This window comes from Sciurus carolinensis, chromosome 12, assembly GCF_902686445.1.
Source record: "Sciurus carolinensis chromosome 12, mSciCar1.2, whole genome shotgun sequence".
Classification (NCBI taxonomy): Eukaryota; Metazoa; Chordata; class Mammalia; order Rodentia; family Sciuridae; genus Sciurus; species Sciurus carolinensis.
The window spans coordinates 4,227,043-4,250,827 of NC_062224.1; the positions used below are offsets into that span (position 1 = coordinate 4,227,043).

The 23,785-nt window shown below is 45.4% G+C and overlaps 2 protein-coding genes across 7 annotated transcripts in view; one reads left to right on the forward strand and one right to left on the reverse strand.

The window, feature by feature from the left end:
• Positions 1–484: 484 nt before the first annotated feature.
• Positions 485–23,014, forward strand: Lgals8 (galectin 8). Of its 3 annotated transcripts, none has more exons than XM_047521288.1 (11): positions 485–857; positions 1,908–2,046; positions 8,730–8,818; positions 9,784–9,994; positions 11,339–11,458; positions 12,015–12,071; positions 13,610–13,636; positions 13,761–13,886; positions 14,317–14,405; positions 15,378–15,543; positions 18,675–23,014. In XM_047521288.1, the coding sequence occupies exons 2-11, from the start codon at positions 2,002–2,004 to the stop codon at positions 18,822–18,824; spliced, it is 1,080 nt and encodes a 359-aa protein (XP_047377244.1). In that variant the 5' UTR covers positions 485–857; positions 1,908–2,001; the 3' UTR covers positions 18,825–23,014. The 3 variants fall into 3 exon arrangements, with proteins under 3 accessions (XP_047377244.1, XP_047377246.1, XP_047377245.1); XM_047521289.1 differs by lacking the exon at positions 485–857 and adding an exon at positions 878–1,547; XM_047521290.1 differs by lacking the exon at positions 13,761–13,886 and having other exon boundaries at positions 491–857.
• Positions 21,394–23,785, reverse strand: part of Heatr1 (HEAT repeat containing 1) — a 45,615-nt gene continuing 43,223 nt past the window's right edge. For all 4 annotated transcript variants that reach the window (XM_047521287.1, XM_047521285.1, XM_047521286.1 and 1 more), the window contains 2 exons: positions 22,574–22,682; positions 21,394–21,689 (listed from right to left, as the gene is read on the reverse strand). In XM_047521287.1, the coding sequence (XP_047377243.1) occupies positions 21,601–21,689; positions 22,574–22,682 (198 nt within the window). In that variant the 3' untranslated portion in view covers positions 21,394–21,600. The remainder of the gene's footprint in view (positions 21,690–22,573; positions 22,683–23,785) is intronic.

Sequence of the window (23,785 nt, forward strand, 5' to 3'; positions counted from 1 at the left end):
ATGAATAAAATGAAGGTATTAAATGATAACAATAGCAGCAAAAACCAGGGCGCAGAGAGCCCACCGTGGTGAAACGAATGTGGATGAAGTACAGAAAATGGTGACCCTGAGGTCCCTAAGCAGTCCAGCCAGCCGTTCAAAGCAGCCTAAGTGAACCCGTAGTTCTGAAGTCACACTGTCAGCCACCGCGGGCCCTTGACCGAGAGGCTGGCCCTTCGGAGCACCTAGGGGGCTCTCTACGGCTCCGCGCCGTTTAAACGGCTTCCTAGGGGGTGGCCAGGCTAGGAGACAGCAAGGCACCGCCCGCGGGCGAGCACTGGGCCCGGCGGGGCCGGCGGCTCGGGCGCGGCGCCCCGCGCTGCACCCCACCGCAGGCTAGCGAAGGCGACAGCACGGGCCGCTACCCCGTCCGGCGCGGTCTGGACTCTGACCCACCGCGGAGGGGGAAGTGGCCCCGGGAAAACCCCGGCCGCCAGGGACCGGATGGGGCCGGCCAGAGCGCCCGGCGGGAGCGGGAAGCCCTCCCGCCTCCGCCGTCCGCCAGGCAGCGGGGTCCGCGCCGGGACTCCGCAAACGCGCGCTTGTGCTGACCCTCCCTGCTCGTCCCACAGCAAGCCGGTCGCGGTCCCAGACCCCAGAGGCTGTGCAGGAAGCCTACTCGGGGAGCGGGCAGCAGCGGGCCCGCCGGAAGTCCACAGAACCGCCAGGACGCCCGCACTCAGACGCCGGTGGCGCCCGGAAATGGAGGCGGACTGACTCCCCGGCTTCCGTAGTCGTCTCGGACGGGGCTCGGAAGCCCGGACGGCGACCCGCGGCGGACAAACACCGGGTGGAGCGCCCGCTTCGGCAGCTCTGGGGTGAGTCGCTAGCCCGCCTTGGCGGCGGCGCGGCCGGAACGCCGCTGTCCTGGGGGTCGCGCCAGCCAAGGCGGGCATGGGGCGTCGCAGCTCCTCACTCAGCTTCACGGACCGGCCCTCGGGGCCCTCGATCGTCACGGGTCGCGTTGTGCCCCGCTGTCCTCCCGCGGGCCGGCCGGGCGAGGAGGGGCCGGCGTCCCGCCTGAGTGCGGCGTTGGCCCCGCGGTGGCTGAGTCACGGAATGCGAGCCTCCGGGCCGGACTGGAGGCCGGGGGCTGCGAGAGCGCCCGCCGCGCTCGCGGTCGGCAGAGCTGGGGAGCCCGAGAGCGGCGCCTCGGCTCGGGGGAGGCGCGGCCGCGGGCCGGTCCGTGCGGCCGCGGGCGGGTAGTGACGGGTGTGGAAGCGGCGAGGGAGGCGGTGCCCGGAGCCGCCGGGGCCCGGACGTGGACCCCTCGGGCTGCCCTGCCTCGCCGGCCCGCTGGGAGGAGCGGTCTCCGGGGTGCAGGACTGGGTGGGCCACCCTGGCTGGTCCCCGGAGGGACAGCGCGACGCTCTGGAGTAACAGCGAGCGCAGCCGCTGCCGTTGCACTAACTCGCCCCCGCGGCCGTCGCCATGTGGAGGAATGCGCTGCTCCCACTGTCCCCACCCGAGGTGTTACAGGAATCCTGCCGGAAGTTGTTCAGCACTATGTGATTAGTGTTTGCCGTTATTTTTTGTTTTTTTCTGGGTGTGTGCTGGGGAATGAACCCACGGCCTTGCTCATGCTGGGCTGTCTCACTATCTCTGAGCTAAATCCCCAGCCTTGATTTTAGATATTTTAATAATGAATCCAACATTAGACATTTTGTACAGATATGTTTTAGAAATATTTCCTGCACTCTTAATCCAAAGTTATGTACGTTAGTACAATTTTAAGGATGGAGGTTACATCTTTGATTGGAACAGTGACCTATTGTTTGGTAAACATTATTAAAGTAATTTAAATATGAAAGCAGTTATGAGAAAAGCTGATGTATGCTTGTTTTCCCCTCTATTTTGATTTTACACAGGACAAGCATCTCATTCAGTCTGGGTAACCTTTAAGTGAAACGTGTTTAAAATCTCACACACAGGAAAGACTAATCAACAATAAGTTTGAGAAGAATGATGTTGTCCTTAAACAACCTACAGAACGTCATCTATAACCCGGTAACTGATTTCTGTCAAATCACTTTTCCCATGGCAGGATTGAGATCAGATGCAATTGAATAGTACTGACCCATCGGAATGAGACCAGAATAAAATTCAGCAAACATGTACCTACTGGGCTGCAGTTCTGTGGTGGGTGCTCTCAACCCCCAGGGAGATAGAGGTGACAGTGACAATACAAAGTGATGAAAATAGTGTCAAACAAAATGTGTACAAGTACATGGAGGAATGTTGGCTTGTGGTGGGTTGGGGAGGAGGCTCATGACCTAAAACATCATTTTACAAAGGAAATGGATTCTTTACAAGTCTTTTAATTTATTTTTTAATTAGAACTGTCCATAAGAAGCTAATGTCTCCGCTTTTTCCTCCACTTCTCAAATACATCTTGGTAGTTGTGCAGGGAAAATGTCAAGAGCTAGTGGTGTAATAGTGTGTTGGAAGCAGTTAGGGGCTTGTCCAGGCCAGGCTGATCCAAGAACCCCTGAATGACTATGATTGCTGGAGAGAGCAGTGATCACCCTGAGCAGTAAAGAACTCACATCAGTTTTTAGAAATCTCTAGTTTCTACTTCTCTGAAGCTGTATTTAGGTCTGAGATAGGACAAATTTGGTTTTGGTAAAAACATTGAAGACTTTTAGGCAACAGAGGTGGTGACAGCCCTTGAAGTAAGGTCGTAGCCTTAAGTTTTGTTAATTATTTCGTTGCTATCCTCCTTTTCCCCTGAGTTTCAATGTCATTGAGTAGTGTGAGGTACAACCACCACTTCAAACAAACTCAGTTTTAGAAGAATTAGCATTTGGTGGTAATGGGTGTAAAAAGGAAAACTTGCTGAATTTGAAACCAGTAAGACATTTAAAATGATTTTGTGCATGTTAATGTTAAAAGCATCTCAAGGTTGTAGACTGACTTTCTGCAAAGAATAAGACTAATAATAACAGCTGCCAGCTGAGGGTGACTGAAGAGCATCATCTTGGCTCAAACTGGAGGACAGAGCAGATGGCCAGGGCTGCTTCTCACCTCTACCCTTCATGCACAGACACTTTAAATGTTAGTTAGCAAATTATTTTATAGGTTAAAATCCCCGCATGTCTTGATTACGGCACCCTGGTGATTCCTGTAATTTCTGGGTTAGCCCCTTACCCTGTAAAGTTGGAACAAAAACAAGTCATCTTTTGACTTGAGGAAGAGGAGAGCAGAACAGCGCTGCTTGAAACCAGAAAATGCCTTTGGGCCTGGGAGCTGCTGGAAAACAGGTCAGGATGACCCGTTCCAAGGAAAATGTTCTGGCAGATAGCTTTGTTTTTGTTTCTCTGTTTTACTGTCTATTCTCACAAAATGGCACAGAAGGTTAGAGATAGAAAGACTGAACTGAATGACAAGAATAACACTTTAAATTTAAATTTAAATTTCCCCATTGTTAAATATTTATAGCATGAAGTGCCACCTTGCATGGAAGTTACACTCCCATTTGTAGTTTTTGCTCTATTAGTGCTCAAAAGACAAAAAAAATGTGGGGGCACTAGCAAAGAGATTTTAAGGTAATCAGTTGGGTTATATTGTAAGCTGGACTTGAAAAATCTGTTTATTGTATGGTGGCTATTCAGTTTTGTTAGTGATCAGTTCAAACAATGAAGAAGTATTTATTATAGAGTCTCTTATATGTTATTAGGCATTATGAAGACAGCACCATATCTTTTAGTTTTTATTTCTTTAGTTTTAAAAAGTTTGGTCCATTTGGTACAAACTTTGTCCATAATAACTCTTCTTGGAAAGGATAAAGTAAATATTTTAACTAGCCTGTGTATTTTTTTCTTACTTAGCATTTCTCTTTGACTTGTTCCATTGATAGAATTCTACATCTTGAAAAGCCAGACTCACTTTTCTTTCCTTTCAAATCGAGTGAGTAATTTGGGAGACAGTATCTTCACTGCATAGCAGAAATGCTGTCAGTGAGTCTGTTTGGCAGTTCTTTATTTTCCTGCATATTTTAATGTTCTTTATAGAGGTCTTGAGATGTAAGTGCTAGCTGACTAAGAAGCTTTTTAGAAATTACATAGAATTGGTTGTTTCTCCAAGTCAAAAAATCACTTGTCCACCTTAATCCCACCTAGTATAAAAAAGTAGCTCCTTCCAGAGCCACTTGGTGGGATCCTTCTCTTTGTCTTCTCACCCCCGAACTGAGCTCCCTGAGACATGCCCAGGCCTGATGATTCACCAGTGCAGACTGTGTCTACAGGCTGTGGTTTGCTTCATGGAGGGTATAGAGCAAACTGCGAAAGGAAAGGCATGAATTGGGGTGCAGTCCAAGGGAAACCTGGGCAAAGTTCCAGGGTCATCCTACTCCCCCAGCAGTGAGTGACATACCTGCAAAGTATTATCTGCAGGAAAGCTACTTGGAGACTCAGTTCAGTACTCAGGATTTTCATTAGGGGCTGGTCACAAAAACCCTCTCTGCCTTCCACATGCCAAAGTTCTGGACTCCCAGAAGGAGAGCAGGTGTTTAATGTAACCGTATTGTTTTTATAAATATCATAGGTATGGACAACTGTCATCGCTTAGGGTGGTGGGTGGCCTCCTAAAATCCAAAGTGTAAGGCACCCACGAGGGGCAGCCTTTTAAGGAGACCTTTCAAGGATGGCAGTCAGGCCAGCCTGCTGACTCCTTTGCACTTGCCTCCTCATATCATTAACCCCGAGGCTTTCTTTGCCTTCAGACATCCTGTCTCATTTTTTTTTAATCTACTTCATATTTGCTATTCATCTCTGCTCTACTATTTTGTTATTATTGTTGTTTGTTTTGTTTTGTTTTCTAAACTGGAGATTGAACTGAGGGGTGCTGAACTACATCTCTGGTCCTTTTTATTTTTTATTTTGAGTAGGGTCTTACAAAATTGCCTATGCTGGGCTTGAACTTGTTATCCTCCTTCCTCAGCCTTCAAAATCACTGGGATCACAGGCGTACACCACCATGGCTGGCCTCTACCTCTGCCTTATAAATATGAGTTCTGGCCATTCACCAATGTGTGGTCTTGAATTCCCAGCTCCTTTGGTTGATTTGCTCTTCAATGTCCTGCCAGCCCTTCACACAAAACATGCTTACCACTAAAATCATCATCTTTCTTCTGAAATCGTTATCCTCTCCAGTTTTATCATTTCCTTGGTAGCCCCATGAGGACAGTTTCCTTTGATATATCTCTTGTATCTATCTCCTTTTTCCCTCCCCTTCCCTCACCAATGTCCTCTGTCACCAACCTGGATCAATGTCCTTATCACCTCCTGGCAGGCTTACTGGAGCAGTCTCCCCTCTGGACTGGTGTTCATGAACACTGCCTTATTTGTCATTCTAAAATTGGACCCTGCTCCTCCTTTAATATTCCCTGGCCACCTGGTCTGTCACAGGTGAGTTTTGTCTATCCTGCTTGTCTGCCTATGTGAATAGCTACCTGTCACCTCCTGCCTAACCATGTTTTTCCCTGTTATTCCCAGCACAAACCACATTTTTTTTCATTGATTTTCTCTGGCCACCTCAGGATTTGTTATCACATTTTTCTGAAATTTATTTGACTCTTTCTGTCCTATTTTTGTTAAACTTTGAATTGGTCAGGGATAGGCAGTTGCAAGAAACAGAAGCCAACTCTGAAATTTAAGTAGAAAAGATATTTTTTAAATGAAACCGAGTAGTTCTTAGATCTGGCAGGACTGCAGAGCCAGACTTGGAGATCATATAACTGTAGACAGTATGGAAAATCATGCCATAAAACTGTTCTCACAAAGAGAGGTTTTGTCACCACTGGACAGAGGCGGTACTGTGGCACTGGTACTGCTGCCTCTGATATGGATGTAACTGCTGTCCCCTTGCCAGAATGAATATTGCATCCCTATGGCTTCTTCTCATCACTAGTTCTGACTTAACGTCTGAGCTGGGTTTCTGCCAGACTGGTGTCAGATGCCTTTACCCTTCCGAGGTCAAGTTCATAAGAGAGGACATTTTCCAGACACAGAAAGGACTGCTGATTTCTGACAGGGAAACAGAATATTGCATTTCCATTCCAGCTGTTTTCCAGGGCATCTGACTTCTCACTGTGTCATGGACTCTGCTCAGGTAGAGCTCTTATACTTCTTTCTAGCTGTAGTCTGCCTAATACTGAATGCAGCAGGCATTGGGTGAGTATTCATCAGAAAGGCAAAGCAAGATGAATCACATAGATGTTTTGGCAGGTATCACCACAACTGACCACTGCTTAACTGATGGTGTTATGTCTGATGTGATTATATCTGCATTTTAATTTTTTGTGTAAATTAATAGTGACCTGCAAAGCAGCAAAGCATCTAGCCTGGAGTTGCCTGGAAAACAGTGCCCTTCTCCCTTCTCACAGGGGCTCATGACTGGGCCACAGGGCATTTTGACTCATGAACTTGGTCCAAAACGGGTGTAGTTTGCGGTCTTTTTCAAACTAGGAAGCATTAACACAGACGTCCACAGAAGCAAATGGCAAAATTGTCAACATAATTATTTATCATACTAGAACAACTTATTTACATTTACAAACAAGGGATGAACAGTGATGGGAATAGATTGTTTGGTCTCAAAAAGCTCCTCCCAACTGTAAAATTAAATGTATAATTAAAGATATTTTTGTGGTTATGAAAATATGAGTGCTTATTACAGAAATCTGGAAAATATACAAATATACAAAGAAAATTTAAATCCCATCCTCCACAAAAATTATTGCATCATTTTTAGCTTATTCTTCAGTGTTTTTATTTTAATGTTTATACTTACTGATTTTGTGTCATGGTCAATGTAGTCTTATAGGTGACTTCTCACCAAAATCAAGCACAGTATGTTGTTAAACACAGCTGCGTTCATCCTTCTGGGAGGTTGAGGCCACCTGGGCAGCATAGCAAGTCGCCCCTCTCTAAAGGAAAAGAAATCACAGATCTTGGTCTTAACATCTATGAAGTACGAAGTTATAAAAACTGCCCACCTTTTCTTAAGAGACTTCCACTTTAGAAAGTGCTGCTGTGTGTTTTCAGAGTCAGCTGTGGCTCAAAGACCAGCACAGGAGTGTAATTCCTCCTGTATTCCCTACATGCAAAACCAGCCACCCACCTGATAGTGCAGCTCCCGCCGTCATCTGTGTGGTTGATGGGTTTTGTTCTCTGGTCTGCTAGACCTCTCTTCTCTCACCCTGTGTACCGCAGTGACTAGTCATAACCCCAATGGGATAATTGGCTTCCATCATTTCTTGTCTTATTGCTGAAGCAGCAGGAGCTTGTTGCTCAAAATTCAGAGCTGCTTGATCGCTTCTCTGCATGTGGCCTGCCAGAGCCCAGCAACCAGGCTGTGAGAGTTCATGTGTTCACCAGAATTACTGATCATCTCTTGACCTTTTCCTGGTGAGGGGAAGATGGTGACCTAGGCCTATCCACAGGGCTCAGGGTCAAGGCAGAGCTGTGTGCCAACAAACAGAACCCAAAGTGCTGTGATGGACAGGGCCATCTCATGAGCCTGGGAGCTGGGGAAAGACTCCACAGGGGAGCTTCCAGGCAGCACCAGGCGGCCTCCCATTTGGGGTCCTGCCTCTATGATCAGAGACACCTTGGATAGGCGTTAGTATGTATGCCATTACTCAGGTGGGTGTGGCATAAAATATTCTGCTTCTGGCCTGTGTGTGCTGGTCAGAGGCTCTAGAGGGGAGGAAGGAGATGGTTGATGAGGCAGATGTACCACGTGACACAGGTCTCCACTCAGAGACAGAAGAGTGGAATCATGCTAGGAAAGGGGAAAGAAAAATTGTGTCAGGTTCGAGACAAAAAGGCTGGGGTCTAGGCAATGAGGGGGCAGCATGGGAGCCACATATGACCTGTCACAGAACAGGTAGGTGCATGTCTTGAGAGACTCTCAGAACTACAGAACTGTACCATGATCATGATTAAATTAATACATACAAACATTAAAATAAAAGCTCATTCTTAAGATGCACAGCTCTCTGGTTCTCTGGGATGTGGTGTGAAAGTTCAGTGAAGGTCAGGGCCTGGACTCCCAGGCTGTAGGTGTGGCTTACTTTGGAACCCTTCCAGAGGCAGTGGCTTGTCACTGTCTCTATTAGCTTTGGCCACAGGCCTTAGTTGATCTTGAGCCTTCTGCTGGGGTCAGCTGTAAGCAGTGAGAAAGGGGTGGGAAACTTGAGGTTCTAAGTTGTTCTGTTGCTTTTGACGATTACTGTATTAAGTGGAAGTTTTAATTCACAAAGCCCTCAACCTAATTAAAAGCAATATGTCTTTTTCTAAGGAACTCAGAACAATTTGCAGATACTATGGGATACTAGCTCTGTTGGTTGATCCCTTGTACTGTTTGATTAGTGAAGATGGCTTGGAAGATGCTGGATTCTGAGTAATTTATGTGCAGCCTTTAAAAACTGTAGTCATTCTCAAAGCACTTTGCAACAGCGTTTGACGTTGAGCAAAATTACTTTATCCTGTTAAGTGTCAGTTTGGCAGAATGGGTATAATGATGCTCCCAAACACATCGGTAAATGGTAATCACTGAGAAAATAAAATTGCAAGTCCTGTAAAAAATAAAACTGTAGTATTTTCTCTAAGTCACTGGGTTTGGTTATAATTGCTTGGTAAGTAATTTTGTTTATGTAAATGTACATTTGTTCAATTTTTTCCCCTTAGATGATCCCCTATGTGGGCACCATTTCTGAGCAACTGGATCCTGGATCTTTGATTGTAATTCGTGGGCATGTTCCTAGTGATGCAGACAGGTAAGATCATTGTGTAGAAGAAAGAAAACCATAAACTGTATCTTTGTAATTATAAAAACAAAAAAATGATGTTGGAGAGACCGTTTGGATACTCTGCAGCCTGATTTTCTTGGATCAGCAGCTCCACTAAGGTGCTGAGGAGATAGAAATTTTAAGTGAGGAAAGATTATTGTGATTTTTTAATTTAATTGCTATAAGTTTGATTTTTTCTTAAATAATTTTTTTAGTTGTTGATGGGCCTGATTTTATTCATTTATTTATATGCAGTGCTGAGAATCTAACCCAGTGCCTCACATGTGAGGCAAGCACTCTACCACAGAGCTACCACCCTAAAAGTTTGATTTTAATATAAGAATAAGATATCTACAAAAAAAGAATTGTTTGCAGGTGGTTCAGGCATGGTCTGACATTCCCACAGCATCTCTTAAGACCATTTTGGGCAGCTTCACTGAGTGCTTTGGATGCAAAGCCTGGACTGGGTGTGTCAGAGCTGGGCTCAGCTGTGTGGCTGACGCCCAACATGGTTTAAATAAGATCAGATCTCAAGCAGAGCCCTGGACCTTTGTAGTCAGCTCCATCAAGTAGATGAGAAGTAGGCTCTTCTCTGCCCTGCTGTCCCTGGGGGAGGCTCTCTGGATCTCCTCAGCTGGAACTCCAGCCCCCTTGGGGTTTTGGGCATGTGTGAGGACAGGCAGAGCATGGTGGACAGAGGGCAGATGTCGGCTTGCTTTTCAGGGAGCTTCCAGTAGCTTATTGGCAGAGCTTTCACCATGCAGGCCAAGGGAGACTCAGCTTTGACTGAAGGGCTCTTGTTTTTGAGGAGGAAGGAAAGGAAGGTGAGGCGTCTAGCGTTGTAGCCCTTCAAGTGAAGAACAAGGGGTCGTGTGTTCTTGGCCTGGGTGCTTGCTGAACTTTTCCCTTTTGCTGGCCTCTGGGGCTCATGTGGTCCCTGTTCTTTCTCACAGATTCCAGGTGGACTTACAGTGCGGTAGCAGCGTAAAACCTCGAGCTGATGTGGCTTTTCACTTCAACCCTCGTTTCAAAAAGACCAACTGCATTGTTTGCAACACTCTGATAAATGAAAAATGGGGATGGGAAGAGATCACCTATGACATGCCCTTCAAAAAGGAAAAATCGTTTGAAATTGTGATTATGGTGCTGAAGGACAAATTCCAGGTGGGCTCTGGAGAAGGACAGGTGGAGTGCCCACTGGTAGGGATGAGCACCCTGGGAGTGCTTCACGTTCTCAAGCTCCATCTGCATCTTGCTTCTGAGAAGCCGCAGGGCTCTCTGTACTGGTCCTCTAAAGTTGGACCAGCAGGCACCTAGGTGCGAGTGGGGCACAGCCACCTCTCCAGCCTGTTGTGACTGTGCAGGGACACAGGCCCACCATCGTTGCATCTCGGTCACATTCCCCCAGCAGGGCTGAGTTCAGAATTGACATAGCAGTACGTGAACTGTGAGAAGGTAAACGATAGCTGCCACCCTGAGTGTGAGGTCTTGCCTTTGGGCTGATAGAGGTTCTGGTAAATTCTCACTGCCTTCCTGGGTTGTTTCCTATCCTGTGTGTATGTGCAAGGTGGAATTTGGCTCTGGAGGCCCCTGCCTCTGCTGGCACGCAAGGCCACAAGCTCTTGCGGACTCAAGATCCCACAACTCCACTAGGGCCCTCGTGTCTATGCATCCTGCTGGCCCATGGGGTGCTGCTTCTATGGGAAATCCTCCAACCTCCTAGCCTTGCCTCTCCTCGCCCTCTGCCCCTCCAGCCTCCTGTCAGGACAGCCCTCCCTCTATTGTCATGCCTGCTTTAATGCGCTTGCTTTGCTCCCTGGTGGGCTTTTAAGCTCTGGAGTCAGAGACCGTCCTGTGTGCCACTTGTGTTCTAATAGGGTCCCTGCATGTAGGGGAGGGCAGGGGGAGGAGCCACAGGCTGGCCCCATGTGTGACCCGCACTCTGCTGAGGACTTGCAGAAACTGCACTGCTATCTCCTCACATCTGTGCCCACTGAGGCTGAGGCCATGCTGGTTCCTCCTCACGCACGGATAGAAAGCAACCCCAGATGAGTTGGGAACTCGCCCATGTCGTTCACTTCCTGCACTCAGTACACATTTGTTAAGCTTCTGACACATGAGTGGTCTCTGTTAGAGTGGTCCCCAAGGACCATGTGAGGGAGAAAGGAGGAGCAGATCCTCAACCTGGGTCCCCAGGCCCCAGGACTCGGGGTTGGGCTGGGTGACTCTGAGTCCCTGCATGTCTGCTATGCATGCCCAGGTTTACAGAGCATATGTGCATATGCTCCTGACTGTGCATGTCTGTCTGGAGAGATGGTCCAGGGTGTTGAATCAGATCAGGAACCCAAAAAGTTCAGGAACTCTGGTGTGCATAGCTGCTTTCTGCCATAATTTGATCAGCTGTAAGAGAGACCTTTTGGGAAAGGCATAACATGAAAGCCAAGGAAACACTTAAATTTGGATGTTAGTTTATTAATTATTTGGCGGGTGCTGTCTTTGTCTGTCCAGGTGGCTGTGAACGGAAAACACATTCTGCTCTATGCCCACAGGATCAGCCCAGAGAAAATAGACACCCTGGGCATTTATGGCCAAGTGAATGTCCACTCAGTTGGCTTTAGCTTTAGCCTGGTGAGTACCCTTCCATGCATAGTGTGGGCCTTTTTTGGATGATGTTTTCATAAAGAATGGCAAAAGGCATCTTTGACACCTTAAATTGAGATAAAATAAACATCATCTTCATTTTCTTGACCAGAGCTTTATTATTTGGGATCTCAAATCTGAGATGGTTCTAGCAAAACAACCGCCTTTTTGGCTGAGGTGTATTTCCCTTTCATGGGAGCACAGTGGAGTATTTCTGGAAGACAGTTTCCTAGAAGTGGAATGTCTGAGTCAGAGTATTTGCAGTTTAAGTTTTGCTGCTTATTGCCAACTTGCCCCTGACAGATGAAAACAGTTGGCACTCTTAGCAGCAGTGCCATCTGCTCACATTCCTGTTGAAATCTGATCTTGTTCTCTCTAACGCTTGCCACTGTGGGAAGCCCCAGTGTCAAGTGTGTTTTCCGATCATAATTTTCAAGCATATTTTCATGTTTAGTACCACTTAATTTGTTGATATGTTGGATAAGTTATATTTAGAAAAGATATTAAGCATTATTATCTCTTAAGTACATTATCTTTTCTTTAGGATTTACAGAGTACTCAGACATCTACTCTGGGACTGACACAGATAAATAGAGAAAATGTAAGTATGAAATCTTTTAATGAAATGTTTTTTTAGTTGCCATCAGGTGGAAGGCAGGTTGGGTTTTAAAAAAATACATTTTTATTATGAGTCCAGACTGGAAGCTCTCATTTAAACACTGTGGCACATATTTCTCAATAGTACCAGGCACTGACGCTTAATCTGTCGGTTTATGTGGCCACCACTGGTCTCATGTGAAAGGTACTTCTTGTTCTTGCTCTTGACTGGTCCTGGCTTGAGGCATTTTTTTTCCATTTATTTTCATCACTTTATTTGTAATCCTCCTCCAAGACTGCAGCATCAATTTTCTTTTTATTTTATTTGTTCTTTTTAGTTATACATGACAGTAGGATGTATTTTGACATATTATACATACATGGAGTACAACTTGCCATTCTTCTGGTTGTACATGATGTGGCGTTTCACTGGTTGTGTATTTATATATAAACATAGGAAAGTTATGTCCAATTCATTCTACTGTCTTTCCTATTCCCACCCCCCCCTTTCTTCCCTTTATTCTCCTTTGTCTAATCCAAGGTACCTCTATTCTTCCCTACTCCACTACCCCCCTTATTGTGAGTTAGTATCCACATAATCAGAGAGAACATTACACCTTTGTTTTTTGGGAATTGGCTTATTTCACTTAGCATGATAGTCTTCAGTTCCATGCATTTACTGGCAAATGCCATAATTTCATTTCTCTTTATGGATAAGTAATATTCCGTTGTATGTATGTACCACATTTTCTGTATCCATTCATCTGTTGAAGGGCACCTAGGCTGGTTCCATAGTTTAGCTATTGTGAATTGAACTGCTATAAACATTGATGTAGCTGGATCACTGTAGTATGCTGATTTTAAGTTCTTTGGTAGGAGTGGGATAACTGGGTCAAATGGTGGTTCCATTCCTGATTTTCTGAGGAATCGCCATACAGCTTTCCAGAGTTGTTGCAACAATCTGCAGTCCCACCAGCAATGTATGAGTGGACGTTTTCCCCACAGTCTCGTCAACATTTATTGTTACTTTTATTCTTGATTATTGCCGTTCTGATTAGAGCGAGATGAAATCTCTATAGTTCTAATTTGGCATGAGGCATTGTAAAGTGTTGAACGTCAGTCTGTGCTACAGGTGAACTTCCATGTGTGTGCCCCTGTGGGAACAAGTGCAGCGTAAGGATTGCTCTTTGCTAGTCTTAATGGAGAAAAGTAAACCTTACCCCTTTTCACACATTCATATTTACAGCACATAATTGTAGCATTTTGGTGGTACTATGGAAAGGATGTGTTTAAAGTTCACATGTAGTTATATAAAAAAGTATCATTTTATGGACAAGGACGAAGTTTCAAATGAATAGGCTATTGGTCTCTTTTCTAGCCATAGCACCATGATGAAGCCCTGGCTGCCTGCCTGTGTGCCATACCCAGGGCAGAGTGGGCACTTGTGACCCAGAGCTGAGCTCGGGCTAACCAACCAGATCAGACTGCTTATATTAGAAAATGTCAGTCTTTAAACATTCATTTTTCTTTTTCTTCCAATAGGTACAAAAGTCTGGCATTTCACAGCTTGTAAGTATTTTTTCATGGTCATTCAGTGAGGACCATTTTATAAAATTGCCTCAAAAATGAATAGTTTAACCTCGGAAGGCGCTTCATGCTTTCTGTACCTTACTGTAGAACTGTTTCCCTGCAGCCTAGTAATAGAGAAGGAGACATTTCTAAAATCGTACCCAAAACTGTCTACACCAAGAGCAGAGATTCGGCTGTCAATCCCACTTTGACTTCCACCAAAATACTACCTACCAACTCTTTTTCAAAGGTTTGAAGAGCCCAAAATTTTCTTACCTCTACATAAAGTTTAAGTTATAATTATGTTCATCATCTCTGCCCTCAGTAGCAACCCAGAGCAGCTGTTCATGCTGGTGTATTGTCACTGGGAAGACACAAGAGGCAACCAGGCATGTCTCTGAGCCCTTCACCTCTGTCCTCAGCTCCTCCCAGTGTGGCTTCCTCCCCTTCTGGCAGAATGCACAGGTGTTGCCACCCATGCCCACCCATGTGGTGGTGTAAATGTTGTCATTGGGAACATGCTGTGAGCCTGGCACAGTGCTGCTGCATGGGCCCTAGCAGGGACTAAAGCAAACATGGTGCATCTCCACTGGGTTTCCAGACTCTGAACAATGCCCCCAGGTATGTGGCCAGTTTCCTCATGAAGTCGCTTCCTGGTTTTCAATGTGGCTTCTTTTTAGACTCTGCCATTTGAAGCAAGGTTGAATTCCCCCATGGGCCCTGGACGAACTGTTGTCGTGAAAGGAGAAGTGCATACAGACGCCAAAGGGTCAGTATTGCTGTGTTACAGGAAGTGTGAGTACCTGCCGGGGTATTTGAGGCCTCCTTTTTCCTCCCAATGGTTTTAGGGGATATAAGTGGGGCTTATATCTACACGTGAAAGACAGAACATTAAAGCCAGAGGAGGGCCAGGTATGGTGGCACACGCCTGTAATCCCAGCAGCTCAAGAGGCTGAGGCAGGAGGATTGTGAGTTCAAAGCCAGCCTCAGCAATTTAGCAACGCCCTGAGCAACTCAGTGAGACCCTGTCTCTAAATAAAATATTGATGTTGCTCAGTGGTCGGTGCCCCTGAGTTTAATCCTTGGTACCCAAAAAAAAAAGAAAAAGAAAAAGCAAGAGGAGGTTAGATTGCTAATAATTTGGTGGCCAAGCCAGAACTGAAGTCCAGTGTGCTGTCATTTCTAGCCAGACAAAAGGGTGGCATTTCTGTCTACAAGACCCTCCTAGAACTCCAGAGCAGCTCCAAGAGATTGGGCAGTTTTTTTAGGGCCCCTCCTATCTCGTGACTTAGAACATTTCTGCTTTAAGAACCTTTTCCAGAGATGTCCAGCCTTCTGAAAGCTTTAAACAGAGCTATTTCCTAGATAGCAGAATGCATTCAAGAGAAAAGAGCTCGTGCAAATGACTATATTAGCCACACAACAGGGCCTGCCTCCTATAGCCTGAAGCAGTCATTTGCTTTGCCAGCACCAAGCCTTGAATTTCTGCCTAGCTGGATCTCAGCCCCAACACTGATGTTAAAGTTTTTGTTATTTTCATTTTACAAGTGACATACTAGTGAATGCTACCTCGGAATTGAACATTTTACCTTTGCCTGTATCCCATGTCCATGTGCATAACTGTTGAATGTAGTCATGGTCATTGTTAAGTCTGGTGTTAAGATTGCAGAATCTGCCACTACTCTGTCCTACTTGGTTAACTAGGTGTTTTTTGTTTGTTTGTTTGTTTTCCTCTCAAAAGCTTTAATGTTGATCTAGTATCAGGAAAATCAAGGGATATTGCTCTGCACTTGAACCCACGCCTGAATATTAAAGCATTTGTAAGAAATTCTTTCCTTCAGGAGGCCTGGGGAGAAGAAGAGAGAAATATTACCTGTTTCCCATTTAGTCCTGGGATGTACTTTGAGGTAAGATTATATATTTTGAAAATGGGACAGGAAAGCGAATCCTGGGAACTTGTCCCAGGACTTGAGTGATGTATAATCACAGGCAATCACAGTGTAGGAACCTTAAAACTGCTGGCTTGCACATCTGTCACCTGCCATCTTGGCACAGTTTCATGCGGCAGCCCTTTCTTCCTCTCTGTGTGCAAGAAAAAATGCATCCGACCCTTGCAGCTAAAAGGCATGTAGTCCTGAGTCCCCAAATGTTTTAGTACTGTGGTAACATGCCTTTCCCAAAATGTGTTCCTGAGATGCCGAGCAGAGAATGAAGTCTTTGAATGGTGGATGCTGGATTGCTGCCTCGGCTCACTCATGGCTTAGGCCTCACTGCTGTTCACTTTCGCTTAGGGCCATTGACTTAGGTCACACTTCCACATTTTAGACCATCATATGCTCTGAAGCCTCGGGGCTTTCAAGGACTCATCAGAACTGGTTGTTGGAAGCAGGAACATCAAGGCTGGATAGGGAAGAACAGTTTCACAGAATGCTCACTCCCAAGTTCCAGTGTGATGAGTGCCCTGGTGTGGAGCAGACAGATGCGGGCACACAGAAAGTTCCCTAAAATCGTGGTTATTGAGGTCAGAAGGCTGGGGAATGTGGAAGGCCAGATTTAGGGCAGGATTTGAACAAGGTGCTATAGATGGGAAAGATGGCACAGGCTTGCTGAATTGCAGGAGTCAGGGCATAGAGGGTGACTCAGGGTTCACAGGAGGGAGATGGAGGTGAGGCTCCTAGGAGAAAGTTGGCCCTCGTGGTGAGGAAGCCCATGATACAACTGGACCTATCAGGCCCCAAGCTTGGATCTTTGGTATTAAGAGAAAGATAAAAACGGTAAGTTCAAATAATGAAGAACACAAAGATGAAAAACCGAAGGCTGGCTGTGGGGACAGATAATACAATGCCAGTCACCCTCTGGTTTGTTCTCTGTCGTGGGAGTGGTAGTCATCCTTGACCACTGTTGGCAGTTTTCCATGGTGACTCTGATGGCCTTGAACTTCTGATTTTTATTATGCTTTTGAGATTATCTCAGATGTTTCCACTATGCCATTACTTTCATTTTAAACAGGCTTTTCTTGACATTTTAAATTCACTTATTCTGTCTTTTATTTCTTCCTGCAGTGCTAGGGATGAAACCCAGGGCCTCATGCATGGTGGGGGAGTGCTCTACTGCTGAGCACACTCCCAGCTGATTCCATTAAAAAAAACAAGACTTATTCAGTATGGTATTGTAACTTCAAACGGGTGCTCTTCTTTTATCAAATTCACATCCTGACCTGCTGTTCCTAGTGTCCTGCTGGCGAGAGATGGTCGGTCGTCTCCTCTGGGCTGGCCTCCTGTGCCCGTGCTCTCCTGTGCTTGCGTCTGCAGTAGTGTTCACCCTGTCTCTCCCCCTCCTTTGCAGTTTATTGCTTCTGCCTTTGCTGACACATGGGTAACTTGCAAGGGATCACAGTTGACTGCTCCCCACATCCATCTGAGGCCAGCTTGTCCTTCTGAGCTCTATAACATGAGACTGTTTTTTGTTTTTTCTTCTTGTGGTGCTGGGGATTGAACCCAGGGCCTTGTACATGCGAGGCAAACACTCTACCAGCTGAGCTATATCCCCAGGCCTGTTTTCTTGATTCTGTTAAATGTACATCACTCCAGTTGCCCCCACCTAATGAAAACTGGGACGTCCACCACTCCTGGGAGACAATCTCAGGTAATAGGTATTTTCTCAGTTCTCAGAATAGCCCTAGAACTTTCATTTTGATCAGCTGTTACCAAGGCATTTCTTCTTGTCAGTTTCCTTGGCAGCCATTTGCTTATACTGTCAAAAGAATAAAGACCTTAGCCAGGCACAGTGGCACATGCCTGTAATTCCAGTGACATGGGAGGCTGAGGCAGGAGGATTGCAAGTTCAAGGCCAGCCTCAGCAACTTAGCAAGACCTTAAGCAACTTCATGAGACCCTGTCTCCAAAAGGCCTGGAATATGATGCAGTGGTAAAGCAGCCCTGGGTTACATTCCCAAAACCAAAAAAAGAATAAAGACCCTTAATTGGCTTCTCTGAAGATTCAGATTTGTGCCTCCTCTGGCTTCTGGGGATGGGCAGGTTGGCAGCCAGGCTGTGCTGCTCCTCTGTTCTCTTCTGAAGCCTCTAGGGTAGTAAGGAGCACAGTGCAAAGCCACCCAACTGGCCTTTTCTGTGTGGGTAGAATCAGTGGCCAGACTGGTATCAGGTGTATAGGTGATATGAAGGGACACTGGATTTGGGGGTGTGCATTTCATTGTTTAGGCAAAGCACTCAGAGGGGCCACCCCTAGTGATGCATGTGCCAGAATGCTGTTACTGCAGAGCCACAGGCTACTCAGCTTTGAAAAGCTTTGCGGAAACACTGAAGCTGAGTTGTGCATAGCTGGGGTGGCATCAGGACCACCAGGCAGCTGTGCGGTCGTTAGCAAGTGCCTCACGCTTCTGACATCAGCTGTTAACATCCGACTTGTCCACGACCATACAGCTTAAAGAATCCAAGGCTCTTAGTCCCCACCCTGTGATTGGAAAGCCTCTCAATGAATAAGGGTCAAGATACAAGCAGCTTCCCTCCTTCATGTTCCCGAACATTGAGAGGAACATTGTTTCCCAGGAGCAAGGGGCAGCATGGGGGCTGTAGGAGGGGCGAGTGGAGGAAAGGAAGGTCAGTAGGCCCTGGGATTCTGTGCCTGAGGATCCACGTGGAGAATATGAGCATATGAAAGGAACTCCTAGACTAGGGCCGGGGCTCAGAGGTAGAGCGCTTGCCCAGCGTGTCAGGCACTGGCTTCAGTTCTCAGCACCACATATAAATAAATGAGTAAAAGTCTATCAACAACTAAAAATAAACGAATAATAAAAGAAGAAAGTAACTCCCTGGTATGATGAGACTGGAAGTGCCACTCCCGTACACTGGTGGATCTGGGTGTTGGAAATGACAGCAGGGAGGTGAGCAGCAGCAAGCCTGGTTTGCTCTAGGCCTAAAGCAAACCAGACAGGTTTCCTTCAACCCTCTATTAGTGTACAGCATGCAAAATTATAAACTCAGGGAAGCCACTAATGCTGTGTTTCCTTTCCTTTCAGATGATAATTTATTGTGATGTTAGAGAATTCAAGGTTGCAATAAACGGTGTGCACAGCCTGGAGTACAAGCACAGATTTAAAGAGCTTGGCCGCATCGACATGCTGGCCATCGATGGCGATATCCACTTACTGGAAGTAAGGAGCTGGTAGCTGCTGCCGCTGCTACAAAACCCAAAATACAAATGGCTTATGTGATACTGGCCATGTCAAACACATCTGGCTGTCGCTGCACTGTTTCTGTTGTTAAGTTGAGCTTGCACAGCATAAGTCCTCCTGGATGTTCTCAGTCTTTGCCATGCATTGTGGCTCCCTAGCACCGGAGGAGGAAACTGGGGGCAACAGCAGCTTATCACAGTAGGGTGGTTCTGTTCTCTGCTCCTGGACTCCTCTTAAAACTACAGTCAGCAAGTGTTGATTAAGTGCCTACTGTAATACAGTTGCTAACAGGTACTGAGCATATTTTTCCGGTCATCAGTGTGTTAGGCGCTGGGATGTATGCACGGTGGGCACAGGACCAGCCGTTGCCTGCCTTCTGCCATGTGCAGGCTTCTGAGGACACTGTGTTAACTTTCCAGGGGTCCTTTGGGGCTAAGGGCTGTGCTCCTGTTAAGTCACTAGAACACTAATTTACAGAAGCCACTACCCCTCCCCAGCAGTGGCTTTCACAGTCAGTCCTGTCCTATCCCGTGATCATGGACTGATGCTAACTTTCATCTGGCAAGTGATCTTTAGCTTAATGAACACCCAGCTGTCCTCACTAAAGCTTCACCAAATAACACTATGTTATCTGAACGCAAAGAAAAACTAAGGCAAAAATCAAAGCAAAACAAAAACCAAATGATGCCAACATTAGCTTGTCGCCAGACTCGAGGTAGCCCATCTGTCTCCGTGAAGAGCCAGAGTGCGCCTGTGGCAAGTCAGGTACAGGCCACATAAGTCTGAGTAAAATACCTGTGGGTAACAGTAATGTCAAGATGAGACCTAGTGTGTCATTTATAAAACAGGCACTACCAGAAAGCAGAATCTACCTGAGAGGACCAGTGAATTAGGTAAAGGGAACATGAAATGTTTTGCTGGCATGTAAACCAGCACTCGCCTTTGCTCTTCTAAAGATTAGTCCATCATTAGCAATTGAGATCAAAACATTGTTCTGCTTAAGTGATTAAAATCAAACCTGTGTCAGCAAGTTCAACTGTTGCCTTTCTGTAGTTTTTCCATCATTTGAAGGTAGTTGGCAGAAGTTCTATGTACAGTCTTCACAGGTCAGATCTTGTTATGGGAGATTTCAAAGATTTGGGTGTAGAGAGGAAGTAGCTAAAATCGGTCAGATCGCTTTATCATTCTGCTAGACAGAATTCTGCCAGGGTTTAGAAATAGTTTTTTAATATTAAAAAAAAAGAAAAGAAATAGTTTTTTAACAGATTTGGTTAATCACTTGTATCCACATATTAAAAAGAATACTATTATCAAATTTTTAAAATAGTAATGCTGAGTCTTGCCAAACTCAAGAATCAAGAAGACTTGGGGAGCAGGGGAAGTTGCAGAGAGCTAGAAGGCTCTAGAATCCCCCAGGGTTACAGGGTTCTTTATTTTCATAAAGAACATCAGAGTGCATGACAGATACTGGAGACTGAAATGTACTTAAAAAAAAAAAAAAAAGCCCATTCCTATTGTTCCCAGTAAGTCTTAAAAAGTTCATTTTTGTTTTACACGGAACTAGTAAGGCTGATTTTTTGATACAAGAAATACAAAATCTTAAGATTCTTTTTTAAAAAAGCATGTTTACTAATAAACTTTATCAAGACAGGACATTTCTTAGAGGAATCTGCATCTCTAGCAAGTTTATCACTGAACTGAAAGTTGGCCTTTTGCTTGTCAATTCTGAACTAAAATTTCTATATTAGATTAGATCAAACTGGGCCTGGTGGTGAACACTAATCCCACTGCTCAGGAGTCTGAGGCAGGAAGGATCACAAGTTCAGAGCCAGCCTTAGCAGCTTAGCAAGACTGTCTCAATATTAAAAACAAAAATACAGGCTGAGGATGTGGCCCTGTGGTTAAGCACCCCTGGGTTGAATCCCTGGTATCAAATTTTTTTTAAAAAATTAGATCAAAGACTTTTACATTCAGTGTAAACAGAATGCTACACAGTGACGGAACAGTTCCTCACTGCTTTAAAAACAAGGCAGATTTGTTTGATTTTAGCTGAGCACTCACTTTTCAGCTTTACCACGACTTGGCACTGGAGACAGAACGTTAAAGTCTGGAAAAAAATGTGCTGCTATTCTGAGTCGACCATCAAGGGAAAGGTGGTGTGTGTGATTGTGGAAGGGACTCCCTCATGCCGTCCTGTGTGTCCGGGTCCTTCCTGTGTGACCGGCCAGGTGTGGGGTGTTTTATAAACATGGTATTGCTGCCTCCCCCTCCCTTCCCCAAAAGGGTTAAAGGGCAAAGGAGGCAGTCATAGTCACTTGAGTAAAAAATGCATCCCAGAACTGCTTCCCTACATGGGCTGGATTGTCAGTCCCCCCAAACTGGCTTTCATCAGAGCGTTCCTGTTGAACACAACAGTGAGAGTGAATCTCCAGTAGGGGCACCGTGAACATGACACAGCCATGCGGAACAGCGAGGGCTTCCAGATCTAAGGGAGCTGTCAGCTCTGGATGCTAAAGCAAAACACGCATGCCACATTAACAACTCCATTCAGAGACCACAAGAAGAGCTTATACCGTGAATCATTTACTCTAGCACTATACAGCTGGAGGGGAGGCTTGTGTGCAGCACAGGGCAGGCAGGGACTCTGCAAAGTGGTCAGTAAGGGCCGTAGGTAGTCCCAGTAGGTGTGAAAGCACCAAAAGTAACATGGCACTAAACACCCAAAATAAAAATAGGAACTCTCAGCAGAGTATTAAACACCAAGGCAATTTCAGAAGTAGCTCTGGAGCGGCTCTCCCAGCGTGACTTCCAACTGCTGAATGGTCTTTTGGCACTGGTGTTCTACTTCTTCACATTCATCTAAAATAAAATATCAAAATTAAATCTGGGTCCATTGGTTGTCCTGCCTCAGTTACCGGCCTGTTCTCTAGCAGTTGCTCCCTGGGGATGAAGAAGTGCAGTGGTGGCCAGGACATGTGCACACTCCCCTCTGCCTTCACTCTCCTAGAGGAGAGCACTGAACAGGATGGAGTAGAGCAGGCACATCCGGACTCCAAATCCAAGGCAATGCTGCTCCTACAAGTTCACACAGCCCCTCTCCAGGGGTAAGTTGCAGAGCAAGATGCTCTTCTGCTCAGGAAAGCAGTGAGTGAGTGTGCAAGAACCAGTCCCCTTGCCCAGCATCCCTGCCTAACAGAAAGGGCCACGAGGGGTGCGGTGCACAAGGTGTGGGATACACCTGGCTTCGTAAACAGCTGCACCTGCACTGGCTGTTTCCACCATCAACCTACTTAGGTCTTACAAGCCTCTAGTTTCTTCCTTTATAAAATAGGGACAATGGTGTTTACCCCCCATGAGGACGAAGGTATCTGTGTAGGGCACCTAACACTGAGTAGCCAAGTGCCAGTCACCATTCAAATGGACATGAGACTACATCCTTAATGGCCCTAGATGTTCCCACATCTGGAGACCAAATATTCAGCCATATAAATGTATGAGGTGAATGAAAAGTCAGTCTGAGCACAAAGAAACAAGGGTAAAGACAGTGACAAGTCACTGTAGACAGAATGAGCGAGGGGTGATGGCTTCCTGACTCTTGCCCCATCACCTGCCCATACTCACATCTGGGAGTGGGGCAGAGGACTGGACCCGCTGCTAACCACATTAGATCCAAGTTTGCATCAGCACTGGGCACATTTCCACAGAATTTTACTGTAAATATTTAGTTATAGTTTGGGACCTACCTTCCATCAATTCTGCTAAGAAAGGAATGGATTCTGGTAGCAAAATGATATAATTCTCCTTCAACTTTTCAGCTAGGGCTAACACAGTAATCAAGGCAGCAAACCGGACCTGACAGGGATAAAAAGAATAAAAAAGTAGTTTTACCCTTTGTTCACTGCTATATATATTTAGTATATTACAATCTAGTCTGACTTGAGACAAGCTCTTTTCAAACTAAGTCTTACTTTACTTGCATTTATTTACTTCATTATTACACATTAATGTTATTCTTTTATTTTTAGATTACCAGTTTAACTACTTGGGGTCTGTTTGGAATATGGGTAATTAATTGTACAAATCAGTTTTTAGAACTGTGTTTCAACACTGCTGTTCTTTAATGTGAATGTCTTTTTACGATATTTTTCTTTAAAAAAATAGTAAAATGCTACTTGCAAACTCAAGTGTGTCACCAAATTTAATTGCACTGGAGTCTCTGATTTGCTGGACTGCCTGAGATGATGCCAGTCTGGCAAGGAAGAGCCTTGCCGTCTCTTGCAGGTGACTTCACCACAATCCCTGGCAGCGGTCACCACTGCTTCATGAGGGGCAGGGCACCCACATGGGTTGCGTTCTCATCTCTGAATAAAACGCACTGTCACAATGTCCTACTTTTGAAATTCAAAACAAAACAAAACAACCGGTTTGGGTGCTTTCTCTACACCTTGTCACACACCTTGTCTGTGCAAGGAACGGATGCAGTCACCAGGTATTGTTACAGTACCTTTCTAGTTTGAAATAATTTTCACAACTACCTATATTCAGTCAACTTTTTGATTTTGTGCAACCAAAATAAAATACTAAAGTAAATTTGATGCTGCAATGTAATCTGAGACTTAAGATTTAAGGGTTTATCACAACAGGTTCATTATGTTCACTCCTAATTAACAAATGTTACAAATTTGAACTAACAAATCCTATTATTAGAAGTCTGCTTTGGTCTGTTTATCCAGTGAGGGTCTGTATGTAATTGGATTGAGAAATGGCCATTCATTTCTAAAACATTTGCAAGTTTCAATACGGCAGTCTGACTTCTACTCAACCTGTTATTGTTATTTTTGTTGCCACCACTTGCCCAAGAGAACTGTCAACCTAACCTACACAGAAGAGATAGTATACAATACATGCACTGCTCTAACTCAAACAAGTGTTCTGTGGACAAACTGAAAGCATTT

Excerpts from the sequence above, each read along its gene's own strand:
- Lgals8 (XM_047521288.1), top strand. The coding sequence starts at position 2,002 with ATGATGTTGTCCTTAAACAACCTACAGAACGTCATCTATAACCCG. Across the intron at positions 9,995-11,338 it reads TGCTGAAGGACAAATTCCAG|GTGGCTGTGAACGGAAAACA; the intron begins GTGGGCTCTGGA and ends TTGTCTGTCCAG. Across the intron at positions 15,544-18,674 it reads GTCCTGGGATGTACTTTGAG|ATGATAATTTATTGTGATGT; the intron begins GTAAGATTATAT and ends CTTTCCTTTCAG.